Genomic DNA, 14,219 nt, shown 5'->3' with positions numbered 1-14,219 from the left:
AATTCGTTTATGGAGCGATTAAATATTGAAGTAATAGCCAAATTTTTGTTAATCCTTTCACTAAAGATTTTTATGCTAAATGTTGAAATTATAAAGATATGGTTTATTGAAAGCTAATTATTTGACAAGAGATTCTTTGTTATAATTTTTTCCGTTACACTCGTTACATTATTTAGTTGATTGACATGTGTCCCATGCAATAATAAATAAGAATTTGAGTTTTAAAATATCTCTTAGTTTGGACCAAAGCTATACCCAGTTTGAAAATCCTTACTTGTATAAAAAATAGTGAGTTCATCCAAGTAGTTTAAATAGTTAGTATGTGTGTGTATTTGTGAAAGTATATTAGTGTGTATTGTAATGTGTTTGTATGTGTAAAAATAACATATTTCAAAATAGCTTAAGAAGTGAGTATATTTTGTGTCTATGAGTGTTTTAGTGTGTAAAATTATGTGTATCTATGTGAAAATGTGTTTATGTGTGTGAATTTTTTTTTTTTTGTATGTAAAAATGTATTTGAGAGAGTTTATGCATCAAAATATATTAATTAATATATTGGGTCATATTTGGGTCATGGGTTTGAGATAACCCAATATGACCCAACCCAAAATTAACCCACTCTAAAGTTGGGCGAGTTGGGTGTAACCCATTTAAATGAAAACCCAACATTAACCCGCCCAAAATCCGCCCAACCCGCCCAATTGCCAGGTATAGTTCTTACTAATTAGAGTGCCCTTGTAGAGGAAGTTATTACTTATGTCATTTGTGAGCAGACTTAAAAATTGGCCACAAGGAGGGAATCCAGCAACTCATGATGAGTTATATAATAGGTTAGAAGGAAAGGCTCATCCCGGATCAAAGAGGTTTTAGTTCTTAATCTTCTTAAAACCCAACTGCAGTTATTGTTACTTCTTTCATTCTACAAATTATTAGAGTAAAAAGCATCTACAAATTATAAAGGCCAAAACTAGGCTTCTTACAGATCGTATGATTCCAAATCATCTAATCATACCTACTCAGTTAGTGACCACAGGCGTCCGAATTCAAGTGTCGGCCAAGATAGCATGCTATATAAGCAATTAAATACTGACATCTATAGATAAGCCTGGCCTACATACTACAGCAATCATCAGGTTTCAGGATTATACTGCTGGAGGGGAGGAAGGTTCTTCTTTGATTCTGGTGTTCACTTTGCAGAGAAAAAGAAAGTTGTGTTCAATCAGTGCAAAACAAATTGGTTTTAAGGCATGATTTGATAGCACTTATGGGTTATTCAATTATCTTCCTTTTTGTCAAGATTTGTCATGTTATGTGTTACTCCAATTCCTACGCATGACCAATGATTTATTATGGTTCTGTCTAATGAGTGTTGAATGAACACTTGTTAAAATGTATTTCAGATGTTAGATTTTTAGAAAGATAAAATTAATTAAAAAAAGTGTATAAATGTAAAGAAGGCTAATAATTATTAATGTGTGTATGTATATGATATGGAATTTAGGTGTGTCAAAGAGCACTCATTAAGATGTATTTCAAATGTTAGATTTTTTAAAAAATAAAATTAATTAGAAAAAGTGTATAAATGTAAGAAATGATAGTAGTTGTTAATGTGTGTGTATATATGATAGATTAGATGGGATTTAGGTATGTTATTCATAATTTATTTGGTTAGGTCGATGTGTTTAAATTAAAGTCATGCACAGCTGTGGCTGCTAACATGTGGCATGAAATGCGTCTTTAAAACTTTAAATCGATGCTTCAACGATGTATTTAGGTAAGCCTGTATGTATAATGCCAGTAACATCATACTACTGCTATTTTATTGCTTGTGATATCTAATTGGGACAGCGTTCAAATATACGTAGTTTGTTTCCTATGGACCATAGCCAATTTGCGCAAAGAGGACCGATGGTCCTGACCAGTGACCAAGAAATAATGTGCATTGATGATACAAATTACAATTTCTTGGGTAGTAGTGTTTCATTTGATCATTGGTCCATCCAAACTCAATACTTTACAATACATTACTTTTTTTTTTTCTTGGGACGAACAGAACTTTTCAATTGCTTAAAATGTTCTTATAATGAGGGGTATTATTACTTTACCCCTTAATGTTAGATGCCATTATCAATTTTCTCTTTAACGTTATCTTTTAGTCACTTTACCCCCAAAACTAACGGTCAAATTTAACGAAATTTGTTAATTAAAGTGAAAAGATAAGTTTAGCCCTTAAAGTTATTATCGCTTTACCCCCATAAACTATGGTCTCATTATCAATTTACCCGTAAAATTATTTTTTAGACAATTTATCCCACCATTAAACCAATTTAGCAAGTTAAAAAACTTTAGAAAAAAGTACCCTCCTCTTTGTATAATAAAAATAATAAAAAATTTAGAGTGGCTCTTCTCCTCTTTAGTATCAAGAAAAAAAGTCAAAGTACTAATTTCTTTCTTCTTGGCAATCTTATTAATATTTTTTTTAAAAAAAGATGGTGAGGTGGAGGGAGAGAGAGATAGAGAGAGAGCTCAATTCTTTTTTTTTTTAAAAATACAAATAAGAAAGAATTAAATACTTTTATTATTTTAAAATTATTTTACTTTACTGTTTACCACCAGATTTCAATTCTAATCCCAATAATCTTAAATTAATGCAATAATGTTAGATTTTTCTTTATTTTTTTCTTTGCAAAATCTAATTTGCTATCTCCTTCTTTCCTATATCTTTTTCTTTTCCTAGTATTAATAAGTGTGAAAAATAAATTTGAAAAAATATTTTATTTTTATATTTTTGGATCTCTTAAAGTGAAAAAAAAGAAGAATAATCATTCAAACTTTTTTATTTTTAATTATATATAGAAGGGTAAATATGTTTAAAATTTTTTGACCATACTAGTTAGATTAACGATGAAATAAAATGCTTAGAAAATAATATTAGGAATTAAAGCAATTATATCACTATAATTTAAAGGAATAGAGTAATAATAACAATGTAGTAATGCTATAGAATAAAAGGATATTTTTGTCCAAAATTTCTTAACATGTTGAGTTGAATTACTTATGGGGGTGAAGTGACTAAAAGATAACGTTAGGGGGGAAATTGATAATATAATATAGTTTAAGGAGATAAAGTGATAATAACCCTTATAATAATGCTTTGCAGGTATTCTCATCTTGTCAACCGTGCATTCGGATTCTTTTTTTTGAAACCCCACTCCGTATTTATCTTGTACGAATATAAACATTGAGCCAAAAATATCTTTGCACCAATGATGAAACGCCACCAAAATTGAGGTTTAAAAATTAAAATTGGTTGTACATTCAAGTTCTACAGGCATGATTGGACTTGAGTAGGCCAGTCTGGTTAAAGTCTGTGGCTGCTAAGATTTGGCATGGGATGATTGTTTAAATCATACTACTTTAATGCTTGTGAAATCTATTGGGATAGGGTTCAAATATGGATATTTTGTTTTATCAAAAAAAAAAAAAAGGATATCTTGTTTCTTATGGACCATAGCCGATTTGCTGAAAGAGGACCCATGGTCCTGACCACTATACCACTGCAATTTTGCAGAGTCAGAACTTGGATTGTCGTATTATTTAGGCCTAAACTTCAAATTTTGTGCATATCATGTTGTAATCAAGTTCAGTTTAAAACCTTGACGAACAACAAATATTGTTCGACTCTATTTCAATTAATGGTTTATGAACCAGTCTTAGATGATCTCTTTGGAATCGATTTTGCTTTGAACACGGGTTTCCTTGATTCGATTTTGAGCTTTATTGTTGATGATCACCATTCATAAGAGTTTACTTGCTATGTTATCCAATAGGAATTCATTACTTGAGAAATAATACTCTATTTTTCTTTCCGAAATGATAACTCTGTATTAACATCAGTAAAACTTTGCAATATATATTGAACAAAGGCCAATTACAATACACAAAATGGGAACACTGTTAATTTATTTCTCATCAAGATAACTGCTCAAAAGTATAGACGCCGAACTTACAATTCATGTCACTATTATCTTTAAACTCTGAGGGAACATAGGAAACAACAACAAATTCAGATTATTATACATATCCTTCAACAAATTCAGATTGTAAGCTATGCACATTAATGATCAAATACTCCTACCCAAAAAACTGTGACAAGAATTACTTGAAAAGTCAATTGAATGTAGAAACGAAGTTTTATGGCTGGTTCACTGGGTTGACTGGTTGAACCGTCGGATCGGACCGGATTTAATAACTATGGTACATATCCTTTAATAACGTTGTCATCTTAATGTCTTTGTAACTCCTTGTGTGAATCTGATTTTCTCGATTGATTATTTTAACTGATTGTAAATTTTAATTTTAGATAATCAGTTTTTTTTTTTTTTTGGTGTTATCGATTACATTTGTATTCTAATTGTAGATTTTTTTTTTAATGATAAAAAAGCTAAAATCTATATAATCATTCAAAGAAAAGCTTTTACTTATTCTGATAATTCTCTATAATCAGTTTCTATAATCAAATTTTGTAAGATCTAAATCAACCAAGAACAAGGCCTAAGTAGCGGCTGGTTGGTGATTACTTGAGAATCATACTCATCAATAAGCATAATAACGCGCGAGGAACTCAAAAGTAAATAGAGTCTTGACTAGTTAAATATGGTCAAGCAATGTTGATTAGTGCCTTGACGACATTCCTCAGCCCACATTCATTTTGTTGCTTGTTGTCATGTTTGCTTAATTAAATAAATCACAATCTCTTCTAAGCACAAAGAAATAGGACAATCTATTGACAACAAAAGACCCTCTTTCAAGACAATTTTTTTTTTTTTTTTTTTTGGTCAAAGAAAATTGAAGGACATAAAAATAGTTATGTACTATCTATGGGCCACTAGATTAGCTTAGACATCTACAAGGGAATGAGCCTACGACCACTCAATTAGGATGACCATCCAACTTTTATGGACATAAATATGGATCCAAAAGAAGAAGAGCCTTATACGTGGCTTCTCAAATATTGTCAATTCACAGATAAAAGTCGACCACAGAACCAAATTGTGAATTTCGTGGGAGAAAAATTGAGTTATTTGGGGCCTGGAGGCTGGAGGACTAACCAGTGGAACTGCTAATTTTCGGATACGAAGGTATTATAGAGACCCAAAACAAAAATTCAGACAGTGGGAATTCCAAAACCCATCTTTTCCATAACCTTGATAGTATGAAAAAATTAATTACAAACAGGGAGAAATATGCTTAAGCTGTAGGATGTCAGAAAAATTGGAGGAGAATATGAATTCTCTTGTAGAAAGTACCATAATCAAAACGTATTTGATAGTTTTTGTTTTTCTCTAACAAATAGGGATGTTTTTTACACATAAAAATAAAATTTCAAATAGCTGCTGAGATTGTCAAATTCTAGTGTTATGATGTCTAATTAACTAGAGTTCAAATTTCACATATAAAAAGTTTTTTATTTTTTGCCATAAAAGTTAAACGGTTAATCAAACCAAAGAAAATGGTTTTCTCAAAAATTCTAGTATTAAGATATCTTATCCATTGAATTATATTTTCACCCAAAAAAAGAAAGTTGAAAGAAAGATCAAACAGGCTAATCAAGCTTGTCATCACAAAGTGCAGAAAAACCATGTCCAATAGTTGAGATGATAATCCATCACAAGTATGAAATCTGAACAACAATACATCACATAAATATATAGCAGCAACAATAGTTAAGATCAAATTGACCAAAATCCAAAGATTTCAGCCAATTCATAAAGGTATTCTCAAGGCATATTCACACGGAATTATTCAGGCCAGGATCCCTCTTCAAGAAAAACACACATAACATTGGAATATAAAAGGAAATGCATATTTTGAGAAGGGGGGCGGGGCAGCTAGAAGAGGTGGTGATGGTGCTTTCCCTCGGCTTTTTCCTCTTCTTTTTTGGCATCTTTCTTCTCATGGTGCTCATGGAGTGCAAATCCACCAGAACCAACTGCAAGTGATGCACCAATCTCTTCCTCTATCTTGTGCCTGTGGGCATGCTCAGGGTCCTTCTTTGCTTCGTGCTTCTCGTGCTGCCATTTAATTTAATCAATTACAAATCATCAAGGGGAATTAATTAACCAAGAATCGAAAAAATTTTCTTACCGAGTTCTTAATGATTTTACACACATATTGTCAGATCAATTGATTGGAAAATGGGGTTGAATTTTGATCTTCAGCTAGAGTTTACTACCCCGATTAGTTATCACTTTATTTTCGCGCTCCCCAATTCCTTTGTTTTTTTTTTTTTTGTCAATTTGAAAATCCAATTTTTAAGACCAATAAACAATTGAGAAAAAAAGAAAGAAAAAGGTGAATTCAACATTAAGGAAATTTTGGATCTTAAGTTAAAAAGAGGATCCAAATTTGTGAAGGAGTATATGAATTCGTTATATCCTCCCCATTTAATTAACTGATCTGTTATATGTATCTCTTAGAACTGTTACAAATTCCAACCTGCGCTACCCTAGCATCCAGTAGATTGACCGAGAAAGAGATCATGAAATATTTGGTTGCTGCTAATACAATCAATATATTTGAGTTTGACTTTACTATAAATGGCAAAAATTAAAAAATATCATGAAACAAAAATAAATAAATAAAATAAAAAGAGGATCATATTACAAGCTAGGCGCAATTTCATTAACAACAGGATCCCATCACCATTTCTTTGGACAATCCCATATACTTGTGTCTCTCAGATTAAATATTAAAAAACTAAAAATTTCTTAAAGTAAGAAATTATCAAATTAAGTAAAATTCATGATCAATCCCCATATGGTTTTATTAAAAACCCAGACAACAAAAAACCCAAAAACGAAATTCAAAAAAAAAGGGAGGGGAAGTTGTATATGATTTTTTTTAGAAAAAAAAAAAAAGAAGGGACAAGCATTCATGAATTGAGTATGTGGAAATGTTAATTACCAAGGCGTAGGCTCCAGCAGCAGCAGCACCGAGCTCCCCAACCTTCTCAAGATGCTTGTGGTGCTTCTCTTCTTTCTCATATTTATGAGCTGCTGCCTCATCAACTATATTCTCCTCCTCCCCCTCCTTCTTGTGGTGGAAAAGGTGGTGGTGGTGGTGCTTCTCCTCCTCCGCCATGATGATGGTTCTGAGGATGACTTTTTTCTAGGGAAATTGAATTAACTGGCTGGATAATGACTATATATTGTTGATGCTATGACTGATGGTTTAGCCTTTAGATGGGAGATGTATTTATAAGTCTTGATCGTGGGATTTTGGCACTAATTGGTTAATAGAATGTGCTGTCATCTCCTAGTTATATCTATCTACGCACGATTGTTGCTCTGATTGATGGACATTAGAGACCTTCTATTTTCTACCTCTGAATACAGTAATAAGATGAGATTAAGGTAAATTCGAGGGAATAAGATAAGGTCTTTGATTGTGATTGCACGGTGCTGCTTTAACGTCCACATGCAACTAGTGACAGATATTAGAGAAAGTTAAATTAGCAGACCCTTGTATTAATATTTTCGTAATTTTGCCTGTCTACTATTTCTAGAAAACTTCTTACATTTGTACCATGAGTAAATGACAAAACATTTTTCACGTGTGCACGTATAGTTATGAAGTTTCTTTTTCTTTTCTTTTTTTTGGGGTGGGGGGGGGGGGGGGGTTACTCAATTGACAATTATATGATGTTTCATTTTTAAAAGTGATGAAAAAGAGGAAAAAAATAAAGGGATAATTTTAGAAACCTCCCTTGAGGTTTCTGACTATTTCAGGATGTTCCCCTCTAATTTAAAAAATTACACTTACCTCCCTTATGATTAGCATTTTAGTAACAACATAGACCCAGTATGCTAAATTTATTCTAAAAAATCCTAAAATACCCCTTTGCTGCTTAGAAGGGGGGAAAACTCACAAATAAATTTTTTTTCTACATTGTAACTAGTGTAAACGACATAATCGCCACTTAATGAACTCAATAAACCACTTCAACTTAATTCTCATATTCTCACAATTTTGATAGCCTACTAATGCCCCCCAAAACTTCCCATGCAAATCAACTATGACAATTAAAGTTTGCATTCAACCTAATCTTTAGTCTTTTTTTTTTTTTTGCCTAAATTCAGTGCTTGAACCAAGAATACCAATACGGAGCAACCAAAAACAGCACTAGAGACCATATCCCATGTCTTTTAGGTAAATCTGATTGCAGTTTTCATATCCTAAAATTCTTTTTTACATAATTGGCATAATAACGTAACCTTCCTCAATCCATATTCCCTTTTTAGCTATCACTTTTATTTTCTTGTCTATACTTTGTATCACCGCCATCCTTTTTACTTTCATTTAGCTTGACAACAAATCTGATTCGACAACTTGTCATTTGGCAATTTCAATTCAATAATACTTAAAATAAAGGAAAACGAAAAAAGGGAGAGAGGATTTATTTCCATAATAATGAGGATTTAAAATGTATTAGATCATTATGTAACTGGCAATTTTGAAAAAATAGTGGATTATGAGGTGTAGGAGAAAGAAGATAGGAAAAAGAGTCAGAGAGAGAGAATAAAAATTTATATTGTGTGGTAGCTGTTGACTTAAAATGAAAGACTAATTATAGTTGTAGGGATTTTTTTTTTTTTGTAGAAATCATTTATAAATGAAGGATATTATAGTCATTTTACTACATGAAGGAGATTAGTGTAATTATTCAAACCTAAAGGGAAGTGAGTGAAATTGTCCGAAACCTCATGGGAGGTTTCTGAAATTACCCATGAGGTTTCTGAAATCATCCCAAAAATAAATGAAGGCCTGCTGTAGGTTTCAACATAGACCCACTGTGTGTTTTAACTGTTGCAAATTCACGGAATTTTATTGCCTTGGAGGATGAAGCAACTTTGTTGACTGGTAGCTTTGGGAAATATAACGATTCATTCACAAACTATTGTGAACTTTTTAATTCAAATTGATACTGATCAAAATTTTGACTCTTACGAATGGCAAGTGGGAACTACCATGTGAAATCGAACAACACTCAACAAACCAATCTTAATTTCATCATGTGATATGGAGGTGGAGCTGCTAAAATCATGATAATTGCATTAACTATGGATATAGTATAGAAAGTACACCAATTTTATGTCACCCTTCAATTCAAATTAGCAACTCGTTGAACATTATCATCGCTTTCCATCAACAAAAAAAAAAAAGGTACTATTGAAATCATTTGATCTAAGAAATTCTTGGTGTTACAGAATATGCTGGAGATCAAAATTTCTCAAAAATTGAAGTTGCACATAGCATCACGATTTCATTAAGAACGTCTAGGTATAATATGTGTAAATTTTTACCCACTTACACAGCTAGACTACTTCGAGAAGGCATAATAGAAACAGTTCGAAAATTGTTTTGGAGAACATCAACAAGTATTCTTTTTTCCAATATCATCACTTTCCATTAAGAAAAAAAAAAAGAAAGTACTTCCAAAATCATATTTTGCTTAATACTTCCATTCGGGGTTCCCAAAAGCTTAATAAATATTTTGCTTTTGAAAATTATAGTCAATTAAGCACCAAATAATCTCAATGGATAACTAGATTGAAAATCAGGTAATTTATTAATAGAAAAATCTCCTTATCCAATTACCATTTCAAGAAAGAGACACTTTTGTTTCCATATAAACCTTCCTTTCTCGAGTGGATAAAAAGGGTAAAGAAAAATCTTCAACAAGAAACCTGATTGGACCACTAAGTTCATAACAAATGTCATGTTCCGCTTTTAATGCCACACGACTTTAATATTTGGCTTTCGCGATTTTCATGTAAAAAGTAATGCGGCGTCGTCGCTTTCTTGACCCCGGCTGGTGCCCACCCTCCATTGTGTTAGGACTTAATCAATGAATTTCCGGTGTCGGCAAGGTTTAAATTCCAATGAGTAATTATTAGATAATCACTTTTTATTTATCAAAAGACAATCACTTGATTAGGGGAGCCTGGCCCACAATAATTGGAGACAGGTTCTGAATATCTTACATATATATAAAAACCTAAGGTTTCTTCTCCCGCGTTGATCCACGTTGCAAAACATGGGAGAAGAGCAGCTACTGTGTTTTTTGTTTTCCAGCAATAACCTCATAAAGTGTATTCTGGTCTAAACAGTGTGTGACTATTGTAGGGCATTTTTGTCCTTTTACTTAAAATTACGTGTTTGTCCTTCTAGACATAACAGGCGTTCAGAATAGTAGCTCACTATTTGGGCTGAATTTTGGTTTTTCACCTGCACCTCTCCTCCTGTTCTTCCGTGTCTTTCCCTTCTTCCTCTACGGTATCACTTTCCGCTTCTTTTGACTTTTAGCCTACCATTTTTCTGCTTCATTCCTATTTCTTTACCGTCTATTTCTTTTTCCTCTCAACAAACGAAAAGAAGGAGCTGGAGTGTACTGTAGCAGCTGTCTTTTGCCAACAATGCCCTCCAAAATTTAATTTCTGGACTAAGCAGTTAACTACTGTTAAGGGGCTTGTATGTCTTTTACCATTTCATGACAATTTTGCCTTACCAGATATAACATCTTCTCAAAACAGTAGGTAACTATTAAGGGTTATTTTTTGCATGTTGGGTCAAATAATCCTCCTTTCTTTTTCATTGCTCCCCCTTTCTTGGACTATTTAGTCTTGGTTTTGATTGTCAAAATTCATTTTTTTCCTATTTTATTAGTTTCAGTGTAGCTGAATGTGTTCTTCTAAACTTTTAATACAAATTTAGCCCCATTTTTAAGTATGATTACGCACTTAATATTTTCCACATCTTGCAAGTGAATGTATTTGGCATGCTATGTTTACAACCTGATGACCAATGACGCAAGCAATCCACAAAAGTTTTTCAATTATACCACAAAATCACTGAACTTAATAAAATTTTCTACAAGAATCTCTAATATCGGATTTCTTTTCAACTAAAACTTTAATCCTCTAGCCTAAAAATGCTTTTAAAAAAATTTTAAACTTAAAAAGAAAAAAGAACAGCAAATAATAACAGTATTTAGGTTGGTATTTCAATTAATAAAAATAAAAAATAATGTTCATAGCTAATATTGTTAGGATCAACATTTCTTCAATTTTAATAGGTGGGCGTGAGTTATGGTAAACACCTTATTACATTATATACATCTACATAAGAATTCTCACTACTTACAATTTAGTTGCTCTGAATTATATTTTCTACACAATAAGTTGGGAATTGGTTGTGCTATTGCATTGAGAGGAATGATTATTTAGTCTGATGAGAATTTTGAACCTTTTCAAATGGGTAATTTATTTCTAATTTAGAATAAGAATTAGATACAATTGTGCCCAAGTTTAAAAATAAATAGTGACAAGGAATTTTTCAATATTTGTTACACAATAGATTGGGCATTGGCTGTGCCTTGCACAGCCAGAACCATTCTAGTTCTCTTAATGTTATCCTACTTGCTGAAAGATTCTTCTTTCACTGGAAATATATTTTAGAATTTTATAGGCAGTATAATAAGGGCCGTAAATTTTACATTAGTTACAAAAAATTAAAAACTAAAGTTGTTGATATGTTCACAAATCACAAGATCTCGAGCACCATAGTTGTTGGTTAGTAGTTACAACGGTACAACCAAACATGTGACTAGTGAATAGATAATGAGTTGTAGATCAAAATGAAATCCTAAAAATTAATCATATGAATAATTGTTGAAGTAAACATCCCCACATAGTAATGTTTTGAAACTCGGACCGTTGATTGAACTGATGGAGTGTTCAGGTCGAGATTCAACCGGTCGGACTGGTTTAACCATGGTTCAATAAATTTTTTTAAAAATAATTTATGTAAATATATATGCACAAAATAAGAATGCATTGGACTAATTTAAGACTTTATATGATGAAAAGTTTAAAATTTTTCAAAGTACTTGGATTTTCACAAATAAATTTTTAAAATTATAAGTTGAAACAAATAAATTTTATCTCAATTTTGATTGAATTTACCAAAAAAATAATCTTATATTCAACCCAAAAATACCACAATATTCTAAAATTATACAAAATTCACGTCTATGGGAATTAGATATTGTGAGTTTAAATTTTAATTCACATTTTTTATATTTAAAGACTGCAACTTAAAAAAATAAGAAGATTGGAGTTTGGAGAAAGTTAGGAAAATAGAACATATAGATACAAACTTGATAAGAGGCAAAAAATGAAAAGAAAGTGAGTGGATATGACATTTAATAATTAGTCTTTAATGTTAAAGAAAACCTATTTTTTTTTTAATTTTTTTTCAATTTAATAGACAAAAAAAAAAAAAAAACTACCGGTTCAACTGTTCAATCTGATTTTTAAGTCTAGTTAACCGAAAGTATGAACCGAATCGAAGCTCCGACCAGTTCGCGATCCGATCCGATTTTCAAAACATTGCCAATACCAATCAAGTAAGCAATTAAGAAAAGGGAATAATTTTTATAGCGTAAAAATTTTTTTACACAAAGTTTAGATATGTTATATCATCACTATTCAAAATTTAAATTCACTTTTTATTTATATATCATGTATCTATACCTTTCAACGTAAAAAAATCTATACGCTGTTGATGTATATAATATTAATTCTTATAAAAAAAAGCCACGCAAGGATATTGGATTCGAAATCAACCGCAACAATTATGGACAGTTGGTGCCTTGGGTAGGGCATAGCGGCTTTAATGTCATGAAGATTTGTGGTTGCTGATATCTTGGCATAAAATACGTGTTGCTTTAATAATCAATGCTTGTCCCATGATAACAACAAGCTAGTTTATAGCTTGTGAAGTCGTTAACTGGGCTGTGTTTTTCAGCTATGTACATTTGTTCTTTGTGGACCGCCATCATGGTGCCACGTTCTTCTGGCAATAAAGAAAACAGGGATTGGAAGGGCAGGAACCTCTTCATTTCTTGGTTCTGAGATTGGGCGGGCAGGTCTCGTTCATTTTGGCTTTCTTGATGTTGAAGTTTGTTAGGTCATTGTAATGCCATCTTTCTACGATATGTTACACATCATGCACTCATTAGCCTCATATCGTGGTTGATATTTTCTATCCATTTTTCATCCGAATCAACTTAGAATGTTTTACCCTGATAGACAATGTGAATAAGGCAGTTGGGGTCTAATTTCTTGCACAATGGAATTAGACCCTTTCTAGCTCTAACTTTTGTGATATTTCCATTACATCATAGTCCGATTCCAGACAACATTTTTGTCACAGGATAGTGACTTTAGATTTGCTTGAACGACTTGATCATTTACCATAAAGCAACTAGGTTCAAAGGTTCAAATTAAGACATGCCTGTGTCCACAGGTGTCAAATTTTTCATGCATTCACGTCTAACATTTGCACAATCGCAGGGGCAAACTTTATCCTTCAAATTCATTAGAAATCCTGCGCACGGGATTGTGGAGACTTGACTTTATTCTATACGAAGTATTCTAGAGTACGTGGTTATGTTTGAGACATAACAATTACCTAGTGAGGAGAAGATTATTCATGATTACAATCACATATTGTTGGTCAATGATCAGCACGATAGAGCAGTAGATGCAGTAGCTCTCAACACTTGGAAATCACATTATAATAGTCTTTAGTGATTTTTACCTTTGCCTATGCTTATCTTGGAAATTTGCTCAGTAATTTATGCACTATATATGTATAGGTGTAACTATAAGAATTTTTTTGGAGTAAATGAAATAGTATAAGGAAGTTCAAACTCAAAAACTTGTACAAAATAGTACCTGAGGTCTTTATCAATGTATTTCACAAAAAGTTCGTCAAACAATCTTTGGAACTTACTCTTAAAAAGAGAAAAAAAAAATATGTACAGATTTGAAAAATATGTACATGTCGCAAAAACCATCAAAATTATTTCTCTAGCAGGTTGAACTGTTTTTTTATTTTATGGGAATTTTACACGTGCATGGAGCCATGAAAAAGTCGGGTTTTCTAAATTTGTTTGTCGTATCTTCAATTGAGAAGATCCTTTCGATTAACAAATTTACTAAGTCACCTGGGGTGCCAGCAAAATCAGGAGCAAATCACGAAGATAGATTAACATCACTTTTATTTTTCTTTTAATATTTGGACCAAAAACTAAACATAATAATTTCTTGTAAAAGTATAAAACTGAACGTAAACTAGGAAGAAACTTGAAG

The 14,219-nt window shown here is 32.0% G+C and overlaps 1 protein-coding gene across 1 annotated transcript; it reads right to left on the bottom strand.

Moving 5' to 3' along the window:
• Nucleotides 1-5,629: 5,629 nt before the first annotated feature.
• On the bottom strand, nucleotides 5,630-7,263 carry LOC113712262 (abscisic stress-ripening protein 1-like). The gene is made up of 2 exons (XM_027235593.2): nucleotides 6,967-7,263; nucleotides 5,630-6,074 (listed from the first exon to the last, which is right to left on the bottom strand). Exons 1-2 carry the CDS (start codon nucleotides 7,141-7,143, stop codon nucleotides 5,892-5,894), a joined length of 360 nt encoding a protein of 119 aa, XP_027091394.1. The 5' UTR covers nucleotides 7,144-7,263; the 3' UTR covers nucleotides 5,630-5,891.
• Nucleotides 7,264-14,219: the final 6,956 nt, after the last annotated feature.

Source organism: Coffea arabica, chromosome 10e (genome assembly GCF_036785885.1).
Source record: "Coffea arabica cultivar ET-39 chromosome 10e, Coffea Arabica ET-39 HiFi, whole genome shotgun sequence".
Lineage (NCBI taxonomy): Eukaryota > Viridiplantae > Streptophyta > Magnoliopsida > Gentianales > Rubiaceae > Coffea > Coffea arabica.
This window is presented reverse-complemented; position numbering and strand designations above follow the sequence as displayed.